We start from the raw sequence: 26544 nt of genomic DNA on the forward strand, positions 1-26544 counted from the left end.
AGGACCTTTACTTTAAGAATAATAGGCCTACTAAATTAATTATTAAAGCTTTTATAATCTTTATCCTCTTTCTAAAGAACTATTATAACATTACTATAAAAGTTATTAAAGCTAACAACAAGATTATAATAGTAAAACTAGAGGTAGAACGCTAGCTAGCATTGCATAGAATAACTGTTAAGCCTTTAGCACTAGATACACAAGCCTAGAACAGAGGAGCTAAACGCTTAGGGGGTGTAAACAAGGAGAAGTCACAGGCTATGCAACTAGATGCCAACCTACTATAGGACGTATAGCCATACATCACTAGAGCTGGCGTATACCTATACAATTAGACGCTAAACTATGCTAACAACTAGAAGACACTATACAAGATCTTCTTTACACAAGCAGCTCTAAATAATAAAGTTATTATGTTAATTTAAAAGCTAAGCTTTACATATTTAAAAGCTTATAGCTGTAAAGCATTTATAATAACTAATAACACACATTAGAATAAATCTAGGCTACAGAGGCTAGACCTAAAGGCGTAGATTAGATATCTAGTTAGGTACTAATTGTTAAACATCTACTGCGTATAGATACCACTGCTAGCAAAAGTAATCTATACACGTAATGTTATTTTTAACAAACACTTAATCTTTAGCAGCAAGCCTAAAGACCTAATAGATAACCTTATACACAACATAGTAAAGGAAATTACTATATACATTAGAATAATTAAGCTTCTAACACCTAGTTATTAGCTAAAGATAGAGTTATTCTATAAAGACAACACTGCAGATAATACATTAAATTTTAATAAAGTAGACCTACTAGGCTACTATTAAGAAAGGAAGATTAGAGATAACTATCTATCTCCTCTAAACACTCTGCCACCTGCAGCATTACTTATGCAGTTAATAGCTAGAGCAGCACTAAAGCTAAGCTAAATAGAGTTGCTAAAGACTGTACTATAGGCTGCAGCCTTTATAGCTAGCATAAGATCTAGAAGTGTAGAAAAGCATAGCAGCAAAACGCTAGATAAAGCAGCATTAATAAAAATGCTATTTAAAAGAAAGACACCTTATAGAAGCTAGCTGCTACCTCTGCTATTAACCTAAAAGCAACTAGAGGAGCACCCTCTACATAAGATGTTTAAGGCAGCAGAAAGAACGCACCTAGACAGTTATTAGACAATAAAATTCTAGACAGAGGTCTAGACAAAGCTAATTAAGGCAGCTAGACAGCAGATTCTAGATTGTATGTAGGTGTACACCTACAAGCTTAACAAGCACTATAGATTGCAAAGATGCAAGGCGCAACTAGTAGTCTACAGCAATTAACAGAGAAACATTACTACATAAGATACCTACGCTGCCACCCTAGCAGGACGCTTATTTTAAATGCTAATAGCAATATCTGCACACTTTAACCTAGAGCTTAAACAATATAATGTAACTAACATGTTTGTACATGCAGCAATTAACCGCGATATCTACATGCAGATGCTAAGAGGCTATTAGAAACTAGGTACAATACTAAAGCTTTAAAAGGCACTATACAGCCTATAAATTTCTCCTTTACTCTAGTAACGCTATTTTACAACAACTCTTAAAGGCCTTAGGTTCTTAGCTGTTCTACATAAACCCTACTGCATAACTAAAGCTAGAATATTTGTTTTCTTCTACGTAGACAACCTTATTATTGCGCACAAGAAAGGCTCCAAAGTAGATGCACAGCGTGTAGTAGACTAGTTACAAGAGAAGTATACCCTAATAAGAGGCAAGGACCTATAATAGTTCTTAGGAGTTAAGATTATTAGAGATTAACAGCAACAAATAATTTAGCTGTTATAGGCATTATATATTAATAAGATAGCTAGGCTAGCTGACAGAAAGGACCTGCAGCACGCTACACCTATAAGTGGGATTAAACTTATGCTGCAATCTAGTTTCGCAACCCTATTAGAAGTAAATTAATATTAGCGGAAGATTAGATCTCTGCTCTTTGCAGCAGTCACTACAAGACTAGACATCGCCTTTGCCACATCACGCCTCGCACGGTTTCTCACGAATCCCGCATCTGACCATTAGGATGCAGCCGATCGAGTCATCCTGTACCTACATGCGACACGGACGTACGCACTCTAATTAGGAGGAGAAGACTACCTTATAGTAGCAAGTAATGCGTTATTTGCAGACAATACACTAGATAAGAAGAGCTTTTAAGGCTACGTTATTTAACTATTTAGCAGATAGATTGCATAGCAAGCAAACAAACAAGATACAGTTACAATGTTAACAACAAAAGCAGAATTACTTGCACTGTTCTAAGTTGCTAAGGAAGCTATGTTTACAAGAATGCTCCTTAACAAACTGCAGGTTAAGCTGCCTAATTTAACTATTACAATCTAGTGCAACAACAAGCAGACAATCTAACTAGTAAACAAAGAGATATCTTAACTTTAAACTAAGCTCTGACATGTCAACATCCATAACCACTAGCTCTGACAGGAAGTCTCTCGACAAACAATCAAGGTTGTCCATGTCCCCTCCAGCAAGATGCTTGCGGACGGACTCACCAAAGCGCTTCTAGCCAGCAAATGGCCAAGCTTTCTTCAGCAAATTCGGCTAGTTGACGTCAGGGAGAGGATAGTCAGTCAGGAAGCGGATATGGAAGAGATTGAAGCAAGAATGGAAGCCCTGGAAGCATACTAACGTTGCGCAATCAGGGACCAGCTTGAAGCATGTCCAAGCTGAGGGGGTGTGTCAGATATGCGCACCTACTGTCAAGACAGGAGGAACGTTTGACGAAAGCTGCTACATAGTACGAGCAATAAGCTCGAACAGTATGTTGCTGCAAATTGCTGCATTTTGCAGCATTTTGCAGCATGTTGCAGCAAATTGCAGCATTTTACAGCATGTTGCAGCAAATTGCAGCATGTTGCAAGCTGGTCGCGCATAGGGCTAGTGCGCGAGGGACTCGGATCGGCAGAACAAAAAGCCGAGCAACACGAGTAGAGCAGAAAAAGGATTGATAAATAAACACAATTAATACAAATCAATCAATCATCCATACATCACATCCAAACCCATCATTCATCTCAGGAAGCCCAGAAACAGTGCTTCAATCTGACACCTCTAAGTGGATTCCTACCGCATTTAGACCTATTGTCTTGCCTGTGCCGTTACAGAAAGTATAAGTCTAAGATAACCTAAATATTAATTTAGCACTAGAAGAAGCAGTAGTTTATAAAGAATTTTACTACTTATTTTAAGTTATAAACTATATATAGAATGTAAGAAAAGGTAAAAAAAATTAAATTTAACATAAACTTTAATAAGCACCTTAGTAGAAAAGCTTACACAACAGTTCTAAAATAGCTAGTGCTAGAAATGTAAAGCAGATTATAAACACTAGTATTATAGAATACTCTACTATTAGGTTTTTATAGATAATAACGCAAAAACTAATAATATTATATTAAATATAGTAAAAGTGTATTATAACATCTTTATAAAATTAGACTGCTAGAGATTCTTCTAAGATATCCTTTAGAAAGAAGAAGGCCCTTAGTAGCTACTAATAAGGCTACAGGTCTCTAACCTAAGCAGAGAAAAAGTAGAAACCTCTTCTCTAGCCTTAGCTATAACTAGAAAAGAACTAGAGATAAGATAGCTTAAAGGCTACTACATCCCTTATAATAGCTAACAGCATAAGGAATCTAAGTGCTGCTATAAAAAACAGCTTATCTAAATAATAAAAATAAAATAGTATTTCTAATAAACATAGGTCTAACCTATACTAGTCTATATAAACTTACAGAACTGCTTATTTTTATAGTACTTATGTATAAACTAATACTGTGTAAAATATTAGCTAACTAAGCACTAAGCTAGCTAGTAGCTAAAGCAATGCTAACAAAACAGTGCAGACATAGACATTCTTAAAGAAGACCTAACAGAATGCAAGATGCTACACTGCCTCTACTGTAAATTAGGACCTAACTACAAAAACACCCTATAGACAGAATGCAGAAAATGTAGAGACTGCACATTCTACTACTTCTAATAAAGAGCTAACTAAATAAACAACTAGCTTCTTTACTATTACTAAGTTAAAAATAAAGAATGTCTAGTAAAAAAAATACATAGTTAAAAGACACTAAAAATATAAGATCTAATAAGACTTACGAAAAGCCTAAATAGAAAGCATTAACAGTATTAAGCTAGACAACACGCTAGACTATAGTGTTATATACTATAATATAAGAGCACTAGTTGCAGTTAGATAAGAGACTAGTTAGAGCCTTATAATAAAGTTTACCTTTTAAGAATAAAAAGAGGTTGCCTTAATTAACAGTAGATGCACGTTTACAGCTATTAACTTGCAATAGGTAGATCTCTAGAACATACTATATTAAGTTAAGAAACACTCTTTTAAAGTGTCTCTAGCAGACGCCTTATTAATTAAGTTTAGTAAAGGATAAATTTAAATTTAAATAGTTAAGCTTAAGCTAAAAATAAGAATAGAATAATCTTATTTAGAAATACTATAAAGCCTCTATGTTTAGACATTCTAGAATAGAGACGCTATAGAAAAAGGTTAAGACAGTTATTCTTTACACTATACTAAAACTAAATAAATGTGCACTAAAATTCTTTAAAAAATACAACATTTATAATAAATATAACTTAAGACGCTATAAACTTTATAAGTAACTTTAGATAATTAAAGCTCTCTTATAGCTCTAGACTCTAATAATAATAGACTTTATTATAAGACTACCTCTGTTACAAGAACTAGGTACAGAATAACTATGCAACATAATAGTAGTTGCACTAGACAAAATAATAAAATTCTTATATATATAGCTATCTAAGAAAACTATAACAGCTAAAAGGTTTATGTATAAATTAAAAAAACATAGTATCTATTTATAAATACTCTACTATTATACTCTTAGATTAAGATAAACTGTTTATAAGTAACTTCTAAAAAGCTACTATAAAGCAGATAAGCATAGAACATAGACTGTCTACTGCGTATTACCTATAAACTAATAGACAGACTAAATAAGTAAATACAGAGATTAAGAAATATTTAAGAAAATATATATTCTATAACTAGGTAAATTAGGCTAAATAGCTTTTTATAGCACAACTAGCTATTAACACAGTTAAATTAGCTACTATAAAGGAAACACTATATAAAGTAAACTTTAGGTACTACCTATAATTCTTACTTTACAGCGCATAACTAACAGACCTTTTTAAATTAGTTTTATATATTAGTTAGTTATAAGAACTACACTAGAAGTTAGCTACTAAGGCATAGGCTAACTAAGAAAGAATAAAATAAGTTAGAAATAAGTTATAAGAAGAACTACCTGTAATCTACTCTAGCAACTATGTATATCTTAAAATAAAGAACCTACATACACTCTAACTATCTAGGAAACTAACAGAAAAATTTATTAGCTTATATAAGGTGCTTTATGTAACGAGGTCGGCACAGTCAACCACGTGGCCTTTTCTCGCTCATAGAGGTTTAGGCTAGGCTAGAGACAACCGCTAGTGCTAGTGCTTACCCTAGCATTACCTATATATATATTATACTATGCGAGAATACTTAGCTTAAGTATTCTCGTGCGTACCTTTTAGTACAGTGGGGAAAGTCGTATAGTATCGGCTTGGCAGGCGGGGCGCCTACCTCATTACACTTTAGGTGTAGAAGGATAACTATAAGCTTAAACTTTTAAAGAAAATGCGCATTTACCTATAGTTCTACGTCTTAAAGCTTAAAAAAGCTCTAAAAGAAATCCTACTATCTATAGTAAAATAGTAAGATATTAAAGCTAAATATAAAGTTAAATTAATAATTAACATAAAAAAATAAATTTTTTTTTAGTAAAATAAAAATAGCTTACTAGTAAAAATATGTAAAAACTTATTAAGAACCTATTAAATGCTCTACAGCTTCTTTAGAAGTATTAAAAGGCGCATTTAACTAAAACTACCTAAAAGAGAGTCCTATAGACTAAAAGACTTTACTAATAAAACTATTAAATAGCTGTAATATAAGAAGCTAAGAACCTTGTAATATAGGCTAAGAAGAAGAAGAGCTATAAGCTTTTACCTTTAGAAATTTAATGTTATCTAGTAATAATTTTTTTTTTTTAGATACTTTACTTTTTAATTCTTTAAAAAATTTAACTATTTCTAGAAATAAGATTCTTACGCCTACACAGCCTTAAGCTATTAAAAGGCTTTAATAGTCTTTTAAGCCTAGTGTTTAAAAACTGCGCTTTATTAGTTATCAGCGTCTTTTAGTTTATAAAGCATCTACTTCTTTTCTTTCTCTAGATAGTTCTAAGTAGTGTCTAAAATAAAAGTATTATAACTACTCTCTTTTTAAACGCACTTTACACACTTATTTAATAATAAAGTTAAGACGTAGAAAAAACTTATAAAGTAATAAGGACTATAAAGCCTTATTTTTATATAATAAAAGAGATAAAGATAGGTAACAGCACCTAAATAGTAAACATAAGCAGACTAATAGACAGGCTAATAAGGCATAGTTTAAGAAGATAAACTTTAAGAAAGCATTTATAAAAAAGCACTTACTAAACCTTAAGAAACTCTAACACTTATAATAGTTTAAGTAGGATAGTAAGAATGCTAATAGAAAAAGAAGCTTATATGTTATAACTTATAATTAGGCTGTAAGCTACTACCTAAAGGTGCCCTACTATTTAGATAAATTAGGATAGACTTCTTAGGTCACCCCACCTTAAGACACATTACATAACCTAACAGACAATAAATAGACAGCGCTAACAGACAGACTAATAGACAGATGCTTAGTTTAATAGGAAATTAACTATTAAGCGTAATAAGCGTTAATAAGCGCAGATGCGGGTTGCAAGCAACTACACTTACTTACAATTACCTATAATTAACCCTAGAACAGTATGTATATAGCTAAGACAGTAGACTATAATAAAGGGGTGTAATTAACAGTTTAGTTTATAAGTTACTATAGACTAAGTAGCATTGCTGCTTTATAACAAGCGCAATACTATCTATATATCTTACACTATATATACCTCCTCTCCTGTCTTTAAACTGTTTAACCTAGCATCTTATACTGCTGTCATAAGGGCAAACCACAGTCGGCCGCCCCCTCCCTCATCTATAAGCTAAGTTCGCACAGACTGTACACCCGCTGCTAACCCTGTTTCTTACCCCGTGTTCCCTCACTACTTAGGCCCAGCGTACTACTAGAGAATCCCGGCAGTAAGGATTGTAACAGCAACTTGCCTGTAGAGTACATTAGTTATATAAATAAGATACTAGAGACTTTCTATTAACTAAAGCCTTTAAGTTTAGAACTTCTTATCCTCTATAATTAAAATTGCCTTTAGAAAAGTTATATAGAGTGCGCTAAAGTAAAAACTTAAAAACTACTAATAACTTATTAAAATTAAAGGTAACTGCTAATGTTTAATTAACTACTCTTTAATTCTAGAATTAAAATACACTCTAGCTAAAGTAAGCCTTCTAGAGTTAATTAATAATCTATGTTAATAGCTAAACCTGCTTCTATAGCACTTAAAGCTATACTTTTACCTAATTTAGAGTTAAATTCTAGTAGTATATCTATTAATAATTAAATTACTTAATTATAAGCATAGCTTAAGCAGCTAATCTAGCTAAAAACTACTAGTTAACTCTTACTAACTACTAAATTACCTTTAATAACACTCTTTACTACTCTTACTACTTTAAGTATAAGAGACTTTTTAGGCACTTTTTAAATCTATTAAATTTACTTTACTAAATACACACTTAAAATTAAGATTCTTATAGATAGTAACATACTTTATAGGCGAGTTGCTTACACACCTAAGTTGCTTACTTTTGCTAAGACCCTACTACACTACTTTTCTTACACTAATGCATTCCTAACAACACTACTTAGACATGTTAAAGAAACATTAAATGTAGCTTACACTCTAGGCTTTTAAATAAGACGCAACACTTTTTAAGCAACATGCTGCAGCTATCTATAAGGTCCCTTAAAAGATAATAAGTAACTAACACGCTAGACAACTTTTTTAAGCTAATTATATAACGTACCTAACAGGTTGGCCGGCCACTTTTGCTAAGCCCCTACTAAAACCACCCTATTCTCTCGCAAAACAGCCTACTTTAGCCCTATATAAAGTAATACAACATAAGATATTATTTAGAGTCTACTTTTACTACTTACTTACACATACGCAAGTTATGCCTAGTTTAATTGCACTGCCTGTATTACCTTTAACTTAGCTTACTTTCTTTAGCGCGCACTTGTGTCTTTAGCTTCTTCCTATTACTACGCGCTCTAAACTCCTTTAGAGCAGTTAGACAAGCCCTATTCTTAACTATTAAAGTCTTTTTTGCCTAAATCTACTTTCTTTTATGTAATTTACATTACATAGCAGCTTTATTTACTGCTTAAAGCTTTATAATTTTATAGCCTACTTTATTATGTTAATGCTCTAGATAACTATTATCTACTTTTTATTACTTTACTATATTACTTTTAGCTGTTTTTATTTCTCTAAAGCTGTAACAACTGCTCTAGTTAATATTTAGCCTATTATAAAGCTTAACTTATTAAAGTTATACCTGTTTTTATTCTAGATACTATACTTAGCTTTTATGTTAGCTACTAGGTAAAACTAGCCTTAGATAACCTCTAGATCCTTATAAAGCACTTTTTTATAATTATACTTATAATTAAACTTTATTATAAACTTAAGGTAGTACTTAACTTACATACTAGTCTAGTTTAAGCTAACCTAGCCTAGATTACACTCTGTAGGCAAGGAATTAGCTATATTAGCTATAGCTATAAGCCTAAGAGAAAATCTGTGTGTAATAAGCTTAAGTATATACTTAACAACTACTTTTTTTTTAAGCTTAGTTAGATTCCTGAATTTAGGCTAGCATTTTGCTTATAAAGGCTATCTAGCGCGTTAATTGCTTAGTGTTATATAAAAGACATTATAGATAGCTGCAGCGTGTTATAAGAAGAGTTTTAAGTCTTATTTAAAAGCCTAAAGAGTAAGCTATATCTAACATTCTTTAGAAGATTTAATCTAGTGTTGTTGTTAAGGCATTATGTAGATAGGTAGAGTTTAGTAAGGGCTTAGTAAAAGTGGCCAGCTAACCTGTGTAGCTAGCCAACCTGTTAGGTACGTTAGCTAACTTATAAAAGCTAGATAATAATAAAGAGTAGGTAATTATTTAGCACATACTTAAGCTAGATGCGTAAGGATTTCCCCCCTAGCTAGTAGCTATAGCTAATATAGCTAATTCTTTACACGCTAAGCATAATATAGGCTATATTAGTATAAACTAGCTTAATATGTTTATTAAGTGTTACTTAAAGCTTAAAGTAAAGTTTAAGCATAAGTATAACTATAAAAAAGCTTTTTATAAAGATCTTATAGTAATTTAAAGCTAGTTTAACCTTATAAAGAATATTAAAGCTAAGTATAGCATCTAGAATAATAATATATATAACTTTAATAAAATAAGGTTTATAATAAGCTAGATATCTACTAGAGCAGTTATTATAGGTTTAGAGAGATAAAGATAGCTAAAAGCAGTCTAGCTAGGTAACTAGAAGTAGATAACAGCTATTTAAGGCATTAATGCTAAAAAGTAGGCTATTCTACTTTTTATTATTTTCTAGAGTAGTAACTACCTTTTAAACTAGTATAAAAAGAAAATTTTACTTTAAAATTAAGTTATTATAATTTCTAAGTGTAGCTAGACTACTAATTAGCTTAGTCTAGACTAGTTAAAGCACTTTAATGTGCATATAAAAAAGTGTACTGTTAGCAGCTATTATCTGCTAGTTATTAATAGCTATAAAAGCTACAACTTACTTTATTTCTAGTAATACTATAAGAATAATAAAATTATTACTATTTATATGCTTTTTTACTTATTACACTTTTTATAGCTACTTAATGTAGGTTGTTTTACTCCTTTAAAAAAGGTGTATAGGCGCTAAGCTAAAAACTTTATGCATAACTAAATTACTTATATTATAAAGATAAAGTTTCTACTATGCTTTAAAGTAGCTTATAATACTATAATTATTTTTAGTAATATCTAAGAAAAGTTCTAAGGCGCTAGATTAGTTTTTTTTAACTTATAATAAGTTATAATAGGCCTTAATGTAAAGTTATGCACTTTATTACTACTACTACCTATATATAACAAGCCTTAGTAGTTATAAACCCTATGTAACGACCGGCTATCCAGGTGTTTCCTAGGCTGTCGTAGACTGGCCTAGACTGCACTAGGCAGTCCCGGACAACTCCTAAACTGTGCTGTTAACCCCGCACTTCCTAGACAATGCCTACCTTGCCTAAAAAGCCAGGCATCCTAGACAGGTAATACTTTGAACTAGACCTACGGCATACTAGATCTGTTGCTACTAGCGCTGCTGTGCCTGGCTCTCTAGAGAAGTATATAGCTAGTTGTAAAAGCCCTCTTTAGATAGCAGAGGATTGCCTTAGGAATTAAGTAAGTACTAATTATACTCTTATGTTATAGTTATGCTCTTGTTAGTTAATACACTTTTTAATTATAAAGTGTATACTCTGTTTTTTATAATATAATCCTTTACCTACCTAATAATACCTAGCATAACTGTTGCTACCTAAGCTAGCGTTGTACAAGACTTATAGACTCCCTCTATAGACAGACTACCTAACAAAGGGAGGACATCTGCGCAACCCCCCTAGAGACTGCCACCTCTAGACCCCTTTACCTAGGCTAAAATACTCTTAGAGGAGATTATAATAAGTAACATTACTTAACTAGATGCTAAGATCTAACAAGAAGAACTAAAAAAAGAAGTAAAAAAAAAAAAAAAAAAACTAAAATAACTTTAGAAAGACTAATTAAGAGAAACATTATAATTCTTTTAAAGGCTTTATAACTCCCTCTATAATAACCTAACCCTTATAGGGCTAGGGCTAGCAGCCCCCCTATGGACAGCTACTAGCTAACCCTTATTGTTCCCACCTAGAACAGCTGCTCCTGTGGGCACCTCTTTTAGGCTATAGTTGCTTAAGCCTAACTAACCTCTAAAGTTTAAAGAAAAGTCTTATAAGCAACTATAAGCATATATTAAAGGCTATAAGGAATATATTTAAAACCTTTTAGTCTTCTTAAATGCAGCATTATAGGTAGAGTTCTGCTAGCGCTACCTAGGGGAGGACCCCTGCGACTGTTAGGATAGGGTAGTATGTGTAATCCCTACAGTTAACTACCTAACCTAATTACACTAGGGCTTTATAAAGGAAACGCTGTTAAGCTTTTTTAAACATACCTAAAAAAAAAAAAATTTAGCTAAGTAAAGAATTAAAAATGTAAATTAAAAAAATTAAACTTTTACTAAACTTTTTAACTATTTTAAAACCTAGTAGGAGGATATTAACCTTATTAAAGCCTTAAATAACTTAAATTAGAACTTAATACATAACTTTTTCTTTACTCTAGATAAAAAAGTGCAGTACAGGCTAGACTTCTAACTAAGGGTGTAGAGTAGTTTCCTTAAATTAAAGACAGAGGCTAACTAGCACTAGCAGGTCCTCTAGGCAGGAGAGAACTGTGGGGGTGGTAAGAGGCCCCTAAAAGGAGCAGAACACCCCTTAAAAAGCTAGGCAGGTTATAAAAAACTTTAAAGTAACTAACACTAAAAAAATAATATAAAGCTTTATAACTTTATAGCTGCTAAGCTTTAGAAGTTAAAGGCTAAAAAAGCATAAAAAGCTAAAGACTAGAAAAAAAAGGGCTGCTATAACTATTATAAGTAAGGCTACATGTAGAGAAACTGTCCCCTTAAAAAGGACAACCTAGTAGGAAAAGCTGCGCCCTAGGACACCCCCCCCTGCGTCTTATAGGCTAGGTAGAATACTTAGAGGGGTAGAAAGTAGCAGCAGTAAGTACTTAAAAAGCTAGGCTTAGTGCTATAAGGGCAACACTTATATCTCTTTTAAAGGCTATTAAAGGTCTAACCTTCTTTTACTACTACTAAGCTATAATAGACTTTAGAGCAGAGGTAAACTTCCTAGATTAAAACCTTACTAAATAAGTAAGTGTAGTAGTTAACCTAGTAAACCTAGGCTCCTTTATATCCCTAAAAAGACAGCTATTAGAGGTTATAAGAAGGGCTAATGTCTTTTACTATATTAAAGACAGTAGGAGGCAGTTTTAAGTAAGTAAATTTACCTTTTTTATAATAAAAATTTCTAGTTATAGTATAATATTAGGCATGCTTTAGCTAGAAGAATAGAACCTAACTTTTAACTTTATACATAAGATAGTTTATTTTTAAGAACACTGCTAACTTTATAAGAAGATTAGTCTAAACAGCTTAAAAGCATTTATAAAAGTACTAATAAACCTTAATAATAATGTGTTTATAATAGTAATTACTTATATATTCTAACTAACCTTAGAGGAGCCTAGGCTGCTGTTAGCATACTTTAAAAAGTTTTAAAAAGCATTTTTAGAACATAACACCTTTTTTTTACCTAACTATAGCCTACATAAGCTTGTAATTAACTTAGATAAAAAAAAAACTTTTATATAGCCTTTTTTATAGTCTTTTTGCTACTAAGGTAAAAGTCTTATAAAAGTATATCTAAATAAACCTAGAATAGAGATAGATACGCTGCTTAATATTAAGAGCAAAGGCCCCTGTTTTATTTATAAAAAAAAAGGATAGAACACTTTAACTCTACATAAACTACTAGGGCTTTAACACTATTATAGTAAAGAACTAATACTTTTTTTTATTAATTAGGGAATCTTTAGATTAATTAGGCTACACTAAAATCTACTTTAAACTAGACCTGCGCAACGCCTACTACTGCATTTAGATTAAGAAGGAGAATAAGTAAAAGACTGCTTTCTAGACCTGCTATAGCTATTTTAAATATACTATAATGCCTTTTAGACTTATAAACGCCCTAGTAGTTTTTTAAAGTTATATTAACTTTACACTATTAAACTTTTTTAACATATGTTATATTATCTACTTAGATAATATACTTATTTACTTTTAGAATAAAGTTAAGCATAAAAAGCATGTTTACTTAGTTCTATTTAAGCTTTTTTAGCATAAGCTATATGCTAAGCTCTTAAAATGTAAATTTTATATAAATAAAGTAGAGTACTTAGGCTTTATTATTACTCTAGAAGAGGTCTAGATAGAGAAGGACTAAGTTAAAGCTATTTAAAGGTAGCTAATCCTTAGAACTATAAAAGAGATTTAGATCTTTTTAGAGTTTACTAACTACTACTAATGCTTTATAAAAGGATTCTTGTAGATTACTACTTTTTTACACTAGCTTACTTAATAACTCTAAAGTTTAGCTAAAAAAAGCTATTAGTAATGTAAGAAGAAGTCTATTTTTCTAGCGCTAAGTCTTTAAGTAGTGTCTGCCTTTAATAAACTAAAAAGTAGATTTACTAGAGGACTACTACTAGTATATTTTAATCTTAACCTGCACTGCTAGGTTAAAACTAATGCCTTAAGATATGTAATCTTAGGAATTCTAAGCTAGCCTAGGCTAGACAGGGCAGGAAAGGACTAGTAGCACTCTGTAGCCTTTTTCTTGCGTAAAATAACAGTAGTAGAATGTAACTATAACACCTATAATAGTAAGCTACTTACTATAGTAGAAAGCTTTAAACACTAGCGCTACTATCTAGAGAGGGCTGTTTACATAATAGAACTCCTAACAGACTATACTAACCTTTAAGAGTTTATAACTACTAAGACCCTAACTAAAAGGTAAGCTTAGTAAGTAGAGTAAGTAGCTACTTTTAACTTTTAAATCTATTATTAACTAGGTAAAACTAACCTTACTAACAGGCCCTTAAGAAGGCCTAATTATAAAAAAGGTAAAAAGAGTAATAATAAGAACAGCTTAGAATTATAGAAGTAGGCACTTTATAATCTGCAGCGTAAACTAGAGCTAGACAGGGTAAAATTACTCTAGAAGAGCCTAGGATAGCTAGAAATAGCAGCTATTACCTAAGTAACTAAAATAAAGGCCTTAAGTACTGCTAGAATAGTAAATAAAACCTAAAGCCTAAAAAGCTTTTTAATAAAAGTAATTATAAAAGGGCTTAGAGAAGATCTGCACACTAAAGGCGTAAGAAAGGCTTAGAAAAAAGATGTAAAAAACTAACTAGACTAAGTAAGTAGGTAGTTAGAAAGGAAAAAGAAACTTCTTACTTATAAAAAAAAGACCTATATACCTAAAAAAGCAAAGATTTAAGCTTTCTAGGCCTACTATAACTATTTTTTAGTAGGCTATTTTAGATTTAGTAAAACCTTTTATTAAGTACAAAGGGACTTTTATTAGCTAGGTATGCAGTAATACACTAAAGACTACCTTAGCACATGCTAGGCCTACTAACGCGCGAAATCCCCTTAACATGCCCTGTACAGGGAACTCCAGCCCCTCCTAGTCCCCTCTAGGATCTAGGAGAATATCTCTATAGATTTTATTACAGAGCTACTACCTAGCTAGTTAAATAAAAGGAGCTATAACAGTATTTTAGTTATAGTTAATTATTTCTCTAAAATAGCTTACTATATCTCTAGTAGGGGCACTTTAAAGGTAGTAGCCTTAGCTAAGACCTTTAGGCAAGAAATCCTAAGACTTTACAGCCCCCCCTTCTCTATTATAACAGACTAGGGAGCCTTATTTATGTCTGCCTATTAAAAAACATTTACAGCCTGCTTAAAAACAAAGAGACTTTTTTTTATTACTTTTTACCTATAAACTAATAGCTAGACTAAGTGCTAAAACTAAATGTTAAAGCAGTATCTCTAAATATACTGCAACTATAAGTAAGATAACTAGGCAGAGATTCTCTTTAACATAGAATATGCCTACAACAACGCTGTCTACAGCTCTACAGGGATATTGCTATTTTAGGCTGTCTATAGGAAAAATCTACTGTCTACAAACGTGCTAAAATAAGTAAAAAAGGCTAGTATTTCTTTATAAGCACTCTAAGATAGTAATAAACTAGCTTAGACTAAGTAGAAGCTAGCTAAACACCTTAAAACAGCGTAAAAGTACTAGAAGTAATAGCATAATAAGACATATAAACACAAAATATACTTAGTAGAAAACTAAGTATACTTTAGCACTAAAAACATTACTACCTCTTAGCTAAAAAAAAAGCTAGATAATAAATATATAAGCCCTTAAAAAGTTTCTACTATACATAAGACTTAATTTTACTACCTAGACTTGCTAGCTAGCTTCTAGATCTACTTAGTATTTTATGTTAGCCTTTTTAAGCTAGCACTTTTAAGTTACTTATTACCTTGTAAACAACCCCTAGCTAAGGCAGTAATACCCTAAGCAGGAACAGATATATAGGACGTAGACTACATTATAAACTAAGAGCTGCATAAGGGAATATAGCTATACAAAGTACGCTAGAAAGGGTTTAGGGAGGAAGATAACTAACTACTCTTAGTAGAAGACATATCTAAAAGGGCTATAAATAAATTCTAGAGACAAGTAAGACTACTAGTATAAAGAAGAATAAAAAAAGAAAAGGGAAGGCTAAATTAGGCTAAGAGAGACTAGACTAAAAAAAATAAACTTAGACTAGACAACTTTATAAAAGCTTAAAATATTTAAAAAAAACTTTTAAGCACTATAAACTTTAGAAACTTAGCCTGTTTTTTACTATCCTTGTTTTTAAATACTACTAGATTAGTCTAGATTACCCCTAGACTAGCCTAGATACTTTTAAGAAAGAGGACAGATACACTATAAAGCCTAAACTTTACTAAAGAAACTTAAAAAAAAAGTAAGCTACTAAAAAAAATATAAAAAGAGTATAAAGTGCTATAACTATTTTTAGAGAAGCTACTACTATATAAAAATAAACTAAACTGTTCTAGAAGAGAAGAGAATAGCAGGTAGAAACCTAGAAAAGGCAAAACTTATTCTAGGGGGCTTAGACAGGCCTAGAGACCCCTAGATCTACTAGACTAATATAAAGAAAAAAAAAATGCTAAGAAGACTAGAAATAAAGGTAAACAACCTGCTTTATCTCTAGAAAATGTTTTGCTTAAGGTTAAAAGTATTAAAATTATAAGTAAAGTTAGTTTTTTATATGCTTTACTTACTTTTATAAAATTTTTTAGTAAGGAAAAGGACTTAAGCCTAAAAAACACTAAAATTAGTAGTAAAAGGCTAAGTACTTTAAATAGGGTTAGACTGCTCTAGAAGAGCCTAGATAGGTATAAGTTAAGAAACATATAGTGTAGACGCGCTTAGAGACTAGAGAAAGAGGTTCTAAGCTATTATTATTACTTATTCTTTTTTTACGCTTTACTAATGCCTTTTTTTTTTGCCTTACTAAGACTAATAATACTTAAGTCCCTAAACACTTTCTTACTAACATAAAAGAGAGTTAGGGTGTTACTAGCTATCTTACTGTAGACAAGCTTAGCAAAAATTAGTCTAAAAACTCTTAGAAAGCCCTAAAGACTCCTAGAGAAACTTAAAAGAGTTTAGAAAGTAGCTAGAGATTATAAACTTATTAAGATAAATAATAACTTTATTAACTTTTTTATAAAGACTCTTAATAATGTCTAGTAAGTACTTTTAAGTGTTGCTAAGGTTAATTTAGGTCTTAAGCTAGAAAAAACTACTAAGAATAGTGCTTATAATAGTTATAATTACTAGGTAACAGTCCTCTAAGCACTATAACCTAAGAATTAGTAAAAAGAACTAAGAAGCACCTTAGGGACCTCTAGATAGCTATAAACAGCCTTAAGATAACCTACTTAATAGTAGTCTCTGCTACTCTTATAGCAGCTATTGCACTTTAAAAGGTTATTAGTGTGCTTAGGCTCTAATAAGCTTTAATAGATGTAGGTATTATAAGTCTAGATATTGCAATCCTCCTTAACAAGGAAACAGCATAGTAGAATTATGCCTAGCTTATGCGCTATAATCCTGCCTATAATTTTATTAAGGTAAGTTAAGTAAAGATTAATAGTAGCTAAGGCTTTATTTATAGCTAAGGCAATCCTATCTAACTGCTTGCTAGCTAAGAAAGACATTATTAGTAGTAAAATGTGCAAGATAGGGCTTAGGGGGCCTAAGGGGGCCTAGATTAGGATAGACAGAACTAGAGGCCTTAAAAATAGGACAGGGGATAGCTAGCTAGGGTGGCTAGCTAAGGAAGAATCTAAAGGTAGTTAGAATAGAAACTCTCTAGGACAGACAGAGCTTTATATAGGGTCCTCTAGCCTAGGGGGGCCCTAGAACACCCTAGGAACCCCTAGAAAGGCCTAGGGGCTCCTGCAGAAAATCTCTCTAAAATACATACTAAAAGCGTAGAGTAGAGTGTAGGTGTAATAGAGAATTTAGCTTAGTAAAAAGTATTTAACCCCTTAGATTAAATTTAGAGTAACATAAAATTACATAACTTTTAAACTTTAAAAAAGGGCTTAGATTTAAGCGTAAGGTTGCGCTTTAAAAAGAGATAAGGCTTTATAATAACTAGCTATCTAGGTGTTTTCTAGGCTGTTATAGACTAGCCTAGACTACACTAGGCAGTCCTAGACAACTCTTAAACTGTGCTGTTAACCCTACACTTCCTAGACAATGCCTACCTTGCCTAAAAAGCTAGGCATCCTAGACAGGTAATACTTTAAACTAGACCTACAGCATACTAGATCTGTCGCTACCAGCGCTGCCGTGCCTGGCTCTCTAGAGAAGTATATAGCCAGTTGTAGAAGCCCTCTTTAGATAGCAGAGGATTGCCTTAGGAATTAGGCGGGTACTAATTGTACTCCTATGTCACAGTCACGCCCTTGTTGGTTAATACACCTCTTAATTGCGAAGTGTATACCCTGTTTTTTACACCCTAAGTAATACCTTAGAACTTAAGTTATTATTAATGCTTATAAAAATAAAGATTTAAAAGCATATAAATAGTTTACTAACTTTTATAGTTAAAGTGTTTAAAAAGGTTTTAAAGAGGGTAGTAATAATTGCGCATAAGCTAGTATTAGCATAATAGAAAATTACTAAGCTTTAAGTAGCTAATAAAGCTACTACATAACATAAATTACATAAAAAAAAGTAAATTAAAGTAGAAAAAACTTTAATAATTTAAAAAAGCTTATGCTTAACAGCTCTAAAGAAGTTTAGAGCGCGCAGTAATAGAAAGAAGGTAAAGAAGCAGGTGTAAGCTAAAGTAGGTAAGCTATCCTAAAGGCGCTGCAGACAGTGCAATTAGACTAGGCATAACGCGCAAATATATAAGTAAGAAGCAGAAGTAGTATCTAAATAATATTCTAGGCTGTACTGTACTATATAGTGCTAGAGCAGGTTGTTATGGGCTATAATAGAGTTTGTTAGGGTGGGGTCTTGGCAAAAGTAAGCGACTCAGGTGTGTGAGCAACTCGCCCATGAAGTACGTTAAAAAACTTATGTTTAAATAATAGTAAGCTTTTATTATAGATAGACTTAACATTAATTTAGATTACTATTAAAGTAAGTGCACACACATAGCGTTAGTATAGGGACACACTGCTAGTATTGCAAAGGATTACCTAGAGCTAGAATACCTAGCTAAATTAGACTATTTTTAGTTTAAAAGTGTAGAAGATATAATAAAGCTTTTATAAGCTTATTTTATTACTAGCTAGAAAAAAAAATAAGGTGTAACAAGTGTTCTAGATTCTTAAAATAAATAAAAAAGAAGTATTTTCTATATTTAAAGCGCGCTTTATTAGTGTAGCTATTAAAAAAATTAGTATTTTATTTAGATTAGTTCTTCTACTTATAAAAGAAGCTTTCTTCTAGCTTATAGGTACCTAACTATAGCTTTAAACACACTTAGGCAAACTTTTTTAAAGCTATAGTAGCCTACCTTACAGTATACAATCTAAAGAGAAGGACTTATAAAAAGAATTTAGTTATCTTATCTAAATTATTTTTAATAGTTAAATTACCTTTAACTACTAATAAGAACTATTAGTCTATAGAGAGAGGAGTAGCGTAATAATTTTTATAAATTATTTTATTTTAGGTTGCTTAGAACCTCTGGAAGGTTCTTGTATCAGCTCTAACTCTAACCTAGCCCTAACTCTGCCCTACCCTCTGCTGTTACCTCTATTCCCCTAAGTATTTAGTTGTACCTCTCTAGTAGCTAGCTTAATAGTTTTCTAATATTCTTTTATACAAAGCCTATAGGTGTTAATGGAATTCCTAGGTTATTAGGTCCCCACGCACTCTTATATGCCTCTGAGTGGATTCCTGCCGCATTCGGACCCATTGTCTTGCCTGCGCTGTTACAAATAGTAAATAGTAAACTTGTTATTATTAAAACACACTTTATAAAAATATGTAAAATAACTATAAAATTAGCTAGTAACTATATAATATTAATAGAATAATTTACTAACACTTGTAATATTCTTACTTTAAAGTAAGCTTTTGTATTTTAAATTTTACATCTTAACAAAGCTTCTTAGATTCCTAGAAAGAAATTAAAAACATAAATAAAGTCTCTATATATTAGACTTTGTATTAATACATTCACGTATATAAATTAGCCATGTAGAAAGTAGCTTTAGATAGATTATAGCAGTAGGTTAGCTTACTAAAATCTCTAACAATTCTTGTTTTCACCAAGTCTAGAGAATTAGCATCACAATGGATAGCAGAGCATCTTGCGAATTAGAGCCCAATCATGGCGCATAAACGAAGGATACATCAAACAGACGAAGAAGTAGGAAACAAGGAATAACATAGGAGAGATGTTCAACACTCGGTTTGCAAGAGACAGGAAACAGAATAGTTGCAGAAGGGAGTAGGCAGCTAAAATTTTGCTAATTAGATCCTTAAATGCGACAATCTATGTTACTCAGGCCCCGACGGGTTGACTAATCAACTTTTCGCAAGCGAAAAGGCCTGCGCGGAGCGCAGGCCTGCAGGCTCAACAATCATACCTAGCTCAACAATCATTATAGTATATTATATACAATAGATTTAAGAGCGCATGTTAGAGTTGCTTAAATTAACCTTACTGTCGCTCCTAGAGTTCCTACAGTCTAAATCCTTAGTTAGAGGGCTTAATAGTATAAGGTCTTCTTTAAAGGGGTTGTTTATAGGCCTTTTAATCTATTCACGCTAGATTCTCTCTTAACGCTCCTTAGCTGTCTCTGCACGTATTAAGACCTAATAATTCTATTAATAATAGGTTATATCTATAGGAGGTAGGGGCTTATTATTGTTATAGCGTTTTTGTAATGCTTTGCCTGCTTTTTGCACTTTTCTAAAAACCTTGCGTTTAAACTTGTTTATTCTAATTGTACGCTTATACTGCAACTTTGCAGCATATGCAGCAGCAGCCTGCTTAAGCTTATTATCCTAGCAACGCTTAATTATTACGCGAGCGTCTTTTATATAGATAGGTCCTCCCTAAGAGACCTAACGCTGTGTGTGCTGTTGTTAAGCCTTACATGCTTACTTAGCTGCCTTAGTACAAAGCAGCTCCTTTTTAAACTTAGCATTTACTTACGCCTACGCAAGAGCACCTTTAAAGGTCTTCTTAATGCCTGCTTTTAAAGGGGTAGGTATAGACGCAAGGGCAACGTTTTGCTGCTAGCGTAGTGTATAAATTATTGTTAGTGTCTTCTACTTCTAATCTCTAGGCCTAGGCAAAGGCGTACAGGGGTGACAAGCTTCTTACTTAGCCTTCTGGCGCCTAAATTAATTATAGCTTAGGCGCTAAGCTTCCTTAGCAGGTAGAGGCTTAAATCCCTTACTGCGAGAGTCTTAGGTAGAGTCTAGGTATCACACCTGAGATTAATTAAGCTAGCTTAATAGCTTAATTAGAAGATTGATGCCAAGCTAATTTAATTAATCCAGCTAAACCTTATATAGAAACGCAATTAATCTAGCTAAGCTTTTCTATAAGCTTAATTTAGATTAATAGCTTAATTGCCTTAAGTATATAGTAAATTTTAGAAATAAGGCAGCCTATAAGGCAGCTTAAATAGCTGTAAAAGCTTTATACTAAACTTTTTTTAGTGTTATTTACTATGTAGTATTGTGTAATATCTAATAACTCTATGTAACTAGTAGCTAGCGTGTTGTCTTATATTATATACTCTATCTCTATCTATCACCTATAATGCTATATACTTCTGGTGTTGCAGATCTATTGCTGTATACCTCACCCTATTGTTGCCCTTATGCCGCCTAAGAAACGTATCTCTAATAGCGCTCCCTTGCCTAAAAAGCGTGTGCGCAGCACTGTAAGCTAGCCTATTATAATTAACTTGCTGTTATTTTAATCTTAGCTATCTACTTTATCTCTACTGCCTTTATATACACATACTTTTAAGTTGCAATTGTGTAAGTTGTAGCCTAAAGACGCTATTATTGCGCCTACTAAGAGTAGTAAGTAAGCTACACTTACTCTATCTTCTAAAGCAGCTAATAACGCTGTAGATAAGGCTTTTAACACTTATCTTAAAAATAATTATAATAGCATAAATTAGGATTATCTTAAGCTGTATATAAAGCCTATTATAATGCACTAACATAAGTAAAGTTAGATCTATTACTATAGCTATTATATTACTCTTTTTAAAGATCTAACTTATATATTCTTTATTTACTACTAGTGTTTTAAGCATAAGCTTATAGATATTAGTATTAGGATATATAATATAAGCGCAGCAGTCTTGTTAGCTGCGCGCTACTTTAGTAAGTAGAAGCCTAGCTATAAGCTTACAGCACTAGGCAAGACTTTAATTACTAGTATTTATAACACGCTTATTGCTGTAAGAGTCCCTATTTTATAAGTAGTAGCTAATTAGATTAATAGCTTTAGTAAGTAGCGCTTTAAGTTTACTATAGTTAACTAGCTTGTTATAAATAACTACTCTATCTCTAAGTTTAAAACACTAGCTTTTTAACACTTAATTACTATTACTAACCTGCTTGCTAAAGTAGCGCTGTAGAAGAACTATAAGAGTGTCTTTTAATATGTTATATAACTATTTAACTAGCTTAGGCCTTATGTTGTTTATAAGCTGTTACAATTACTTAGCAGGATCTATATAAGCTTTAATAAATAGATAATAAAAGCTAGTAAGCGTAGGTTCCTTAGTATTATTACCTACTACATTAACTTAGATAGCAAGCTCTAAGACCTACCTATTACACTGCCTTAGCTTATAGGTGCTTACACTAGTAATTAACTAGCTAAAGTTGTATTATTAATATTAAAGTAGTTTAGCATAAGTAAGCGCACACTTAGTTACTTTATTCTTAATAATGCCTTTAATAATAACACTGCTGTTGCTGTAATTACTTATAAGCTTAAATTTAATCCTATTTACTAACACCTTTACTATAGCCCTTATATAATTAATCTAATTAGGCAAAGACTGCTCTAGGGCAGAGATATAAACTTATATAATAATAAAGGAGTTAATAAGCTTGCTAATAAGGCAGCATTTATAAAGAAGTAGTAAAAGCATAGACCTTTAGGTGTACTTTTTAATATTATTAACTATATTTACACACTATAGCAGTACAATCTCTTTAAGAAGGCGCAGTGTACAGCTTACTATAAGCTGCCTTATAACATAGACAACAAGCTTACAATACTACAGCTAATTAAGCTAGTAGTTACACACTAGAACTTATACTTTAACTATTTTAAGCAAGCTATAAAGCTTACGCTAGCTATTAACACGTACACAAACACCTACATATAAAATACAGTAAAAGAGGATATCTACGCTAACTTATAGAGCAAGGATTAGCCTACTGCTTTATAGTAGATAAGATTAGATAGCTTTACAGCTACTAATTAGGCTATTATTACTAACTATATAAAGGTTCTTAGGCTACTTAAAGAGTGTATAAAGCGCTTTAAAAGATGTAGTAAGTATAGCTTTAGTGTAATTACTAAGGTAATTTTAATATTTAAGTTTCTACTTACTTAATTAGAAGCTTGCCTCCTCTACTATAATAGCATAGTTTATAACGCTTATAATAAGGCGCCTAAAGATTATCTTCTTATTAATCTACACACAGCGCTGCTTAAAGTAAATAAGTACTACACTAAACTTAATAACTTGCTAGCTTACTACACTGCTATAATACTTTATCCTTGCTATAAACACTACTATAATTAAGTGTAAGCTAAGAAGTCTAATTAGCTAGCATCTAATAATCTTAATTTCTAGGCACTATAGGTAGATTATAAGTTGCTACTATTACTAAGGCCTTACTACACACACACACTAAAGAAACTAAGCAATATTAATAACATAATTAATAGCATTATTAATCCTACACGTAGTAATACTAAGAAGGATAAGTATAAGCAGTAGAAGCGTAAGCTAATTATTAGTAAGGGCACTAATTCTATATAATACTAGTTTAGGCTGCGTGATTAATATCCTAACTTTAGTAAGATAGCGCTTATAATACTCTTTATACTAGCTTTAAGCTGTGAGTGTAAGCGCGTTTTTAGTAAGCTTAGAGATTTACTAGAGCCTTACTAATGCTATATATTACCTAAGCTACTTGCAGCACTACACTTAGTATAATAATAGAGACAGGCTAGTTTTAGTGGCAGCAATAACAATAATATAGGCTAATTAAAGCTTACTAACAAGCAGATAGACGTTTTATATAAGCTTAGTAAGTAGGTAGGTAAAGACAACAATCTAGATACATAGGACAACAGCTAAGACTTAACACTAAAAAATATATACAACTTTCCTATTTAGAAATTAAGCACCTAAGCTACTAATTAAGCTAGCAACTTTCTGCTAAGCTAATTTAATTAATCTAGCTAAACCTTATACTAAAACGCAATTAATCAAGCTAGAAACTGCCAGCTTGCTTGATTGATTAATCTTAGGTGTGCTAGGTATGATAGGTTGTTAAATAGATTGTAATTAGTAGTTTAACGCTCTGCAAGCTCCTCTTGTGCACGCAGAGCTGGGAGCACTTCTTCTGGATTGAAAGGAACAATGCCTGTACGCTTAAAACTGCCTAGAATTGTACGCTAGGTAAATGTCTTTAACTTAATTTTATAGAGAGAAGCTAGGAACTTAGTCTTTATAAACAAGCTTGCACTAGTCCTTACAGCAAAGTTAAGCTCCTGCCTATAGTGCCATTTTATAGGCTAGAAGCAGCCTACATCTAATAGCTAGAGAAAGTGAGTTGTGTGAGGAGGGAGCGCGTATAGTTAGATCTTATTGTTATAGGCGTATTTAACTAGCTTATAGGTAACGTGGCTTTTATAACTGTCTATAAGGAGCATCCTCTAGGCGCCTTTTGTACAATCCTTTGTTATACAGTTAAAATGCTAGATAAAATTGTAGGACAGTTAATCATTACTATACGCAGTATTACTAGTGCTAATTAGGTAGTTATCTAGCAGCTCTATGCACCACCTCTTAATAATACTTAAGGCCTTAATAATTACTATAGGAGCTATAGATTCTCTACTAGCAGAGACAGCCTTAATAAGGGTAATAAGCTCCCTATTATTGCTGTAAGGCATATAGCAAAGAGACTTATGTTTAGTGTACATATATTAACTCTTTATAACACTAATTCTTATACTAAATTTATTAAAATTCTAGATATCTTAAGGTATAATCCTATGCTTATTAACCTTCTTCTTAAAGCTATTAAACTACTCTAAAATAGCAGCAGGCTGCTAAGTAAGCTTTTAGGCAACTTTAATAAGCTTTTATTTCTGTTGCGCAAATTATAGGTGTCTTTTAAGCTAATTAGTAGGCTATTTCCTGCCTACTATAGGAGGCTCTCTATTTTTATTATACGCAAGCAGCGCGTTTGCTGTGCTCTGTATAAGCTTATGTTAAACACTAAAGCTAATATTGTTAATATAATTAATAAACAGCTTTAGCGTAACTTTTTAATTACTTATAAAGACTTAGTTTGTTTTTTAATACATAGATTAATTACGCCTACCTTAGTAGGCCTGTTTAAGTTGCTAGTAGAGTAGGTTGTTGACGCGGGCGTACAACGCCAGATTTGGATTTTCATGCTGCAGAAGCTCTGCAACTGCATGCTTAATACGAGCTGCAGTAGCTCTATAGTCTGCAGATTAATTAGGAGGCATTAAAGGTGAATAGAGCTTAATTGGCAGGTTAAATTAACGCGTTTTTAAAAGGATTTAATTAATTAATTGTTAAGCTGGGTATGATTGTTGAGCCTGCAGGCCCGCGCGCAGCGCGGGCCTTTTTGTTCCAAAAAGTTGATTAGTTAACCCGTCGGGGCCCGAGTAAGTATACTTGCCTGACCACCATAACTTCTAAGACTGCTTAAGGGTGGAAGGTGAAATCCAAAGCTATAGCATGAAGGAGGGGCAGTGCCTAAATGCGAAACTCAATTTAAAGAAAGCAGTAGTGGAGTACAAGTGCTAGTATTATACGATAGGCAATATCACCACAAACTAGCGATCCCAAACCAAACAGGAACCCTTAATAAACTGTCATGAAAGACACAGCCCAGACTGTGCGAACCCACCAGTATTCTTCTTCAATCTCTTTTCAAATCCCCACCCTCAATACCGTCATGACTCTTCACAGGAACACACATCTCCTCACTACTCCCACTACCACTAATACCGCCAACCATCCCACTAACCATCACCCCAAGTGTTAAAGACCCATGGCTGTTTAACACCATTGCGCCACCTTCCACACTTGTTAAATTCTTGAAATCTAATTCTAAACTCGTCCTCCTCATCCTCAAATAACATGCCGGAATGTGATAATGATAAACAGTGGAATCATCTTAAGGTTAACTAAGAAGGGTTATGGAGCCAAAATTAGGGGATCCTTACGTTGACTGAGAACAACAGGCTAAGCTAGAGCTAAGAAGCTAGTGACAATGTGTATAGGAATAGCGTCAGTAAAGTCATACACTCCAAGTTAGTAAAGCCAACCGTTGGGATTCTGCTCAAATTATTCGTTATTTCTCGTTCTTTCCGGTTTCTGGGGTGGAGAGGGTACATGCCTAGACAGCGGAGCGGAAATCAAGCGTGAATTTTACTCAGCGGAGAGACAACAACGGCTGCGTACGTCGTTCATGGGTACCCGCTGTCATGGTGTTAGTAGGAATGATGGATTTGATTGGATAAACTTCCAACATTTGCGTAACCGGTTGACAGGGTCTCGTAGTCTATGGAATTGGTATCAATCCACTTGCGCTTAAGAGTACCTACGATGGTATGCTCCAGACTTGCGCCAGCCTCTGCGTCCACCCAGAACCAGTGAATGTGCATAATTAGTTTGAGGTGGCTAAAGATATGTGTTATTATCCCAAGTTCACCCGTGCACCTTAGTTCAGTTGTGCCGGCGGTTCTGAGATCCATCGTTAGTATAAGCCCTTCCGCTGCGGAATTGCGGTTCGCCACC

At 32.7% G+C, this 26544-nt stretch overlaps 2 protein-coding genes across 2 annotated transcripts; one reads left to right on the forward strand and one right to left on the reverse strand.

Moving 5' to 3' along the window:
* Positions 1–23091: 23091 nt before the first annotated feature.
* BDR25DRAFT_210195 (uncharacterized protein) lies at positions 23092–23277 on the forward strand (the record flags this gene model as incomplete). The annotated part of the gene is made up of 1 exon (XM_033684637.1): positions 23092–23277. A coding segment is annotated over one exon (186 nt), but the record flags the coding sequence as incomplete, so codon positions are not given.
* A 1205-nt stretch (positions 23278–24482) lies between these two features.
* On the reverse strand, positions 24483–24689 carry BDR25DRAFT_210265 (uncharacterized protein; the record flags this gene model as incomplete). The annotated part of the gene is made up of 1 exon (XM_033684640.1): positions 24483–24689. The coding sequence occupies one exon, from the start codon at positions 24687–24689 to the stop codon at positions 24483–24485; it is 207 nt and encodes a 68-aa protein (XP_033553012.1).
* Between the last annotated feature and the right edge of the window lie 1855 nt (positions 24690–26544).

The sequence above is a fragment of the Lindgomyces ingoldianus genome (genome assembly GCF_010093535.1).
Source record: "Lindgomyces ingoldianus strain ATCC 200398 unplaced genomic scaffold BDR25scaffold_3, whole genome shotgun sequence".
Classification (NCBI taxonomy): Eukaryota; Fungi; Ascomycota; class Dothideomycetes; order Pleosporales; family Lindgomycetaceae; genus Lindgomyces; species Lindgomyces ingoldianus.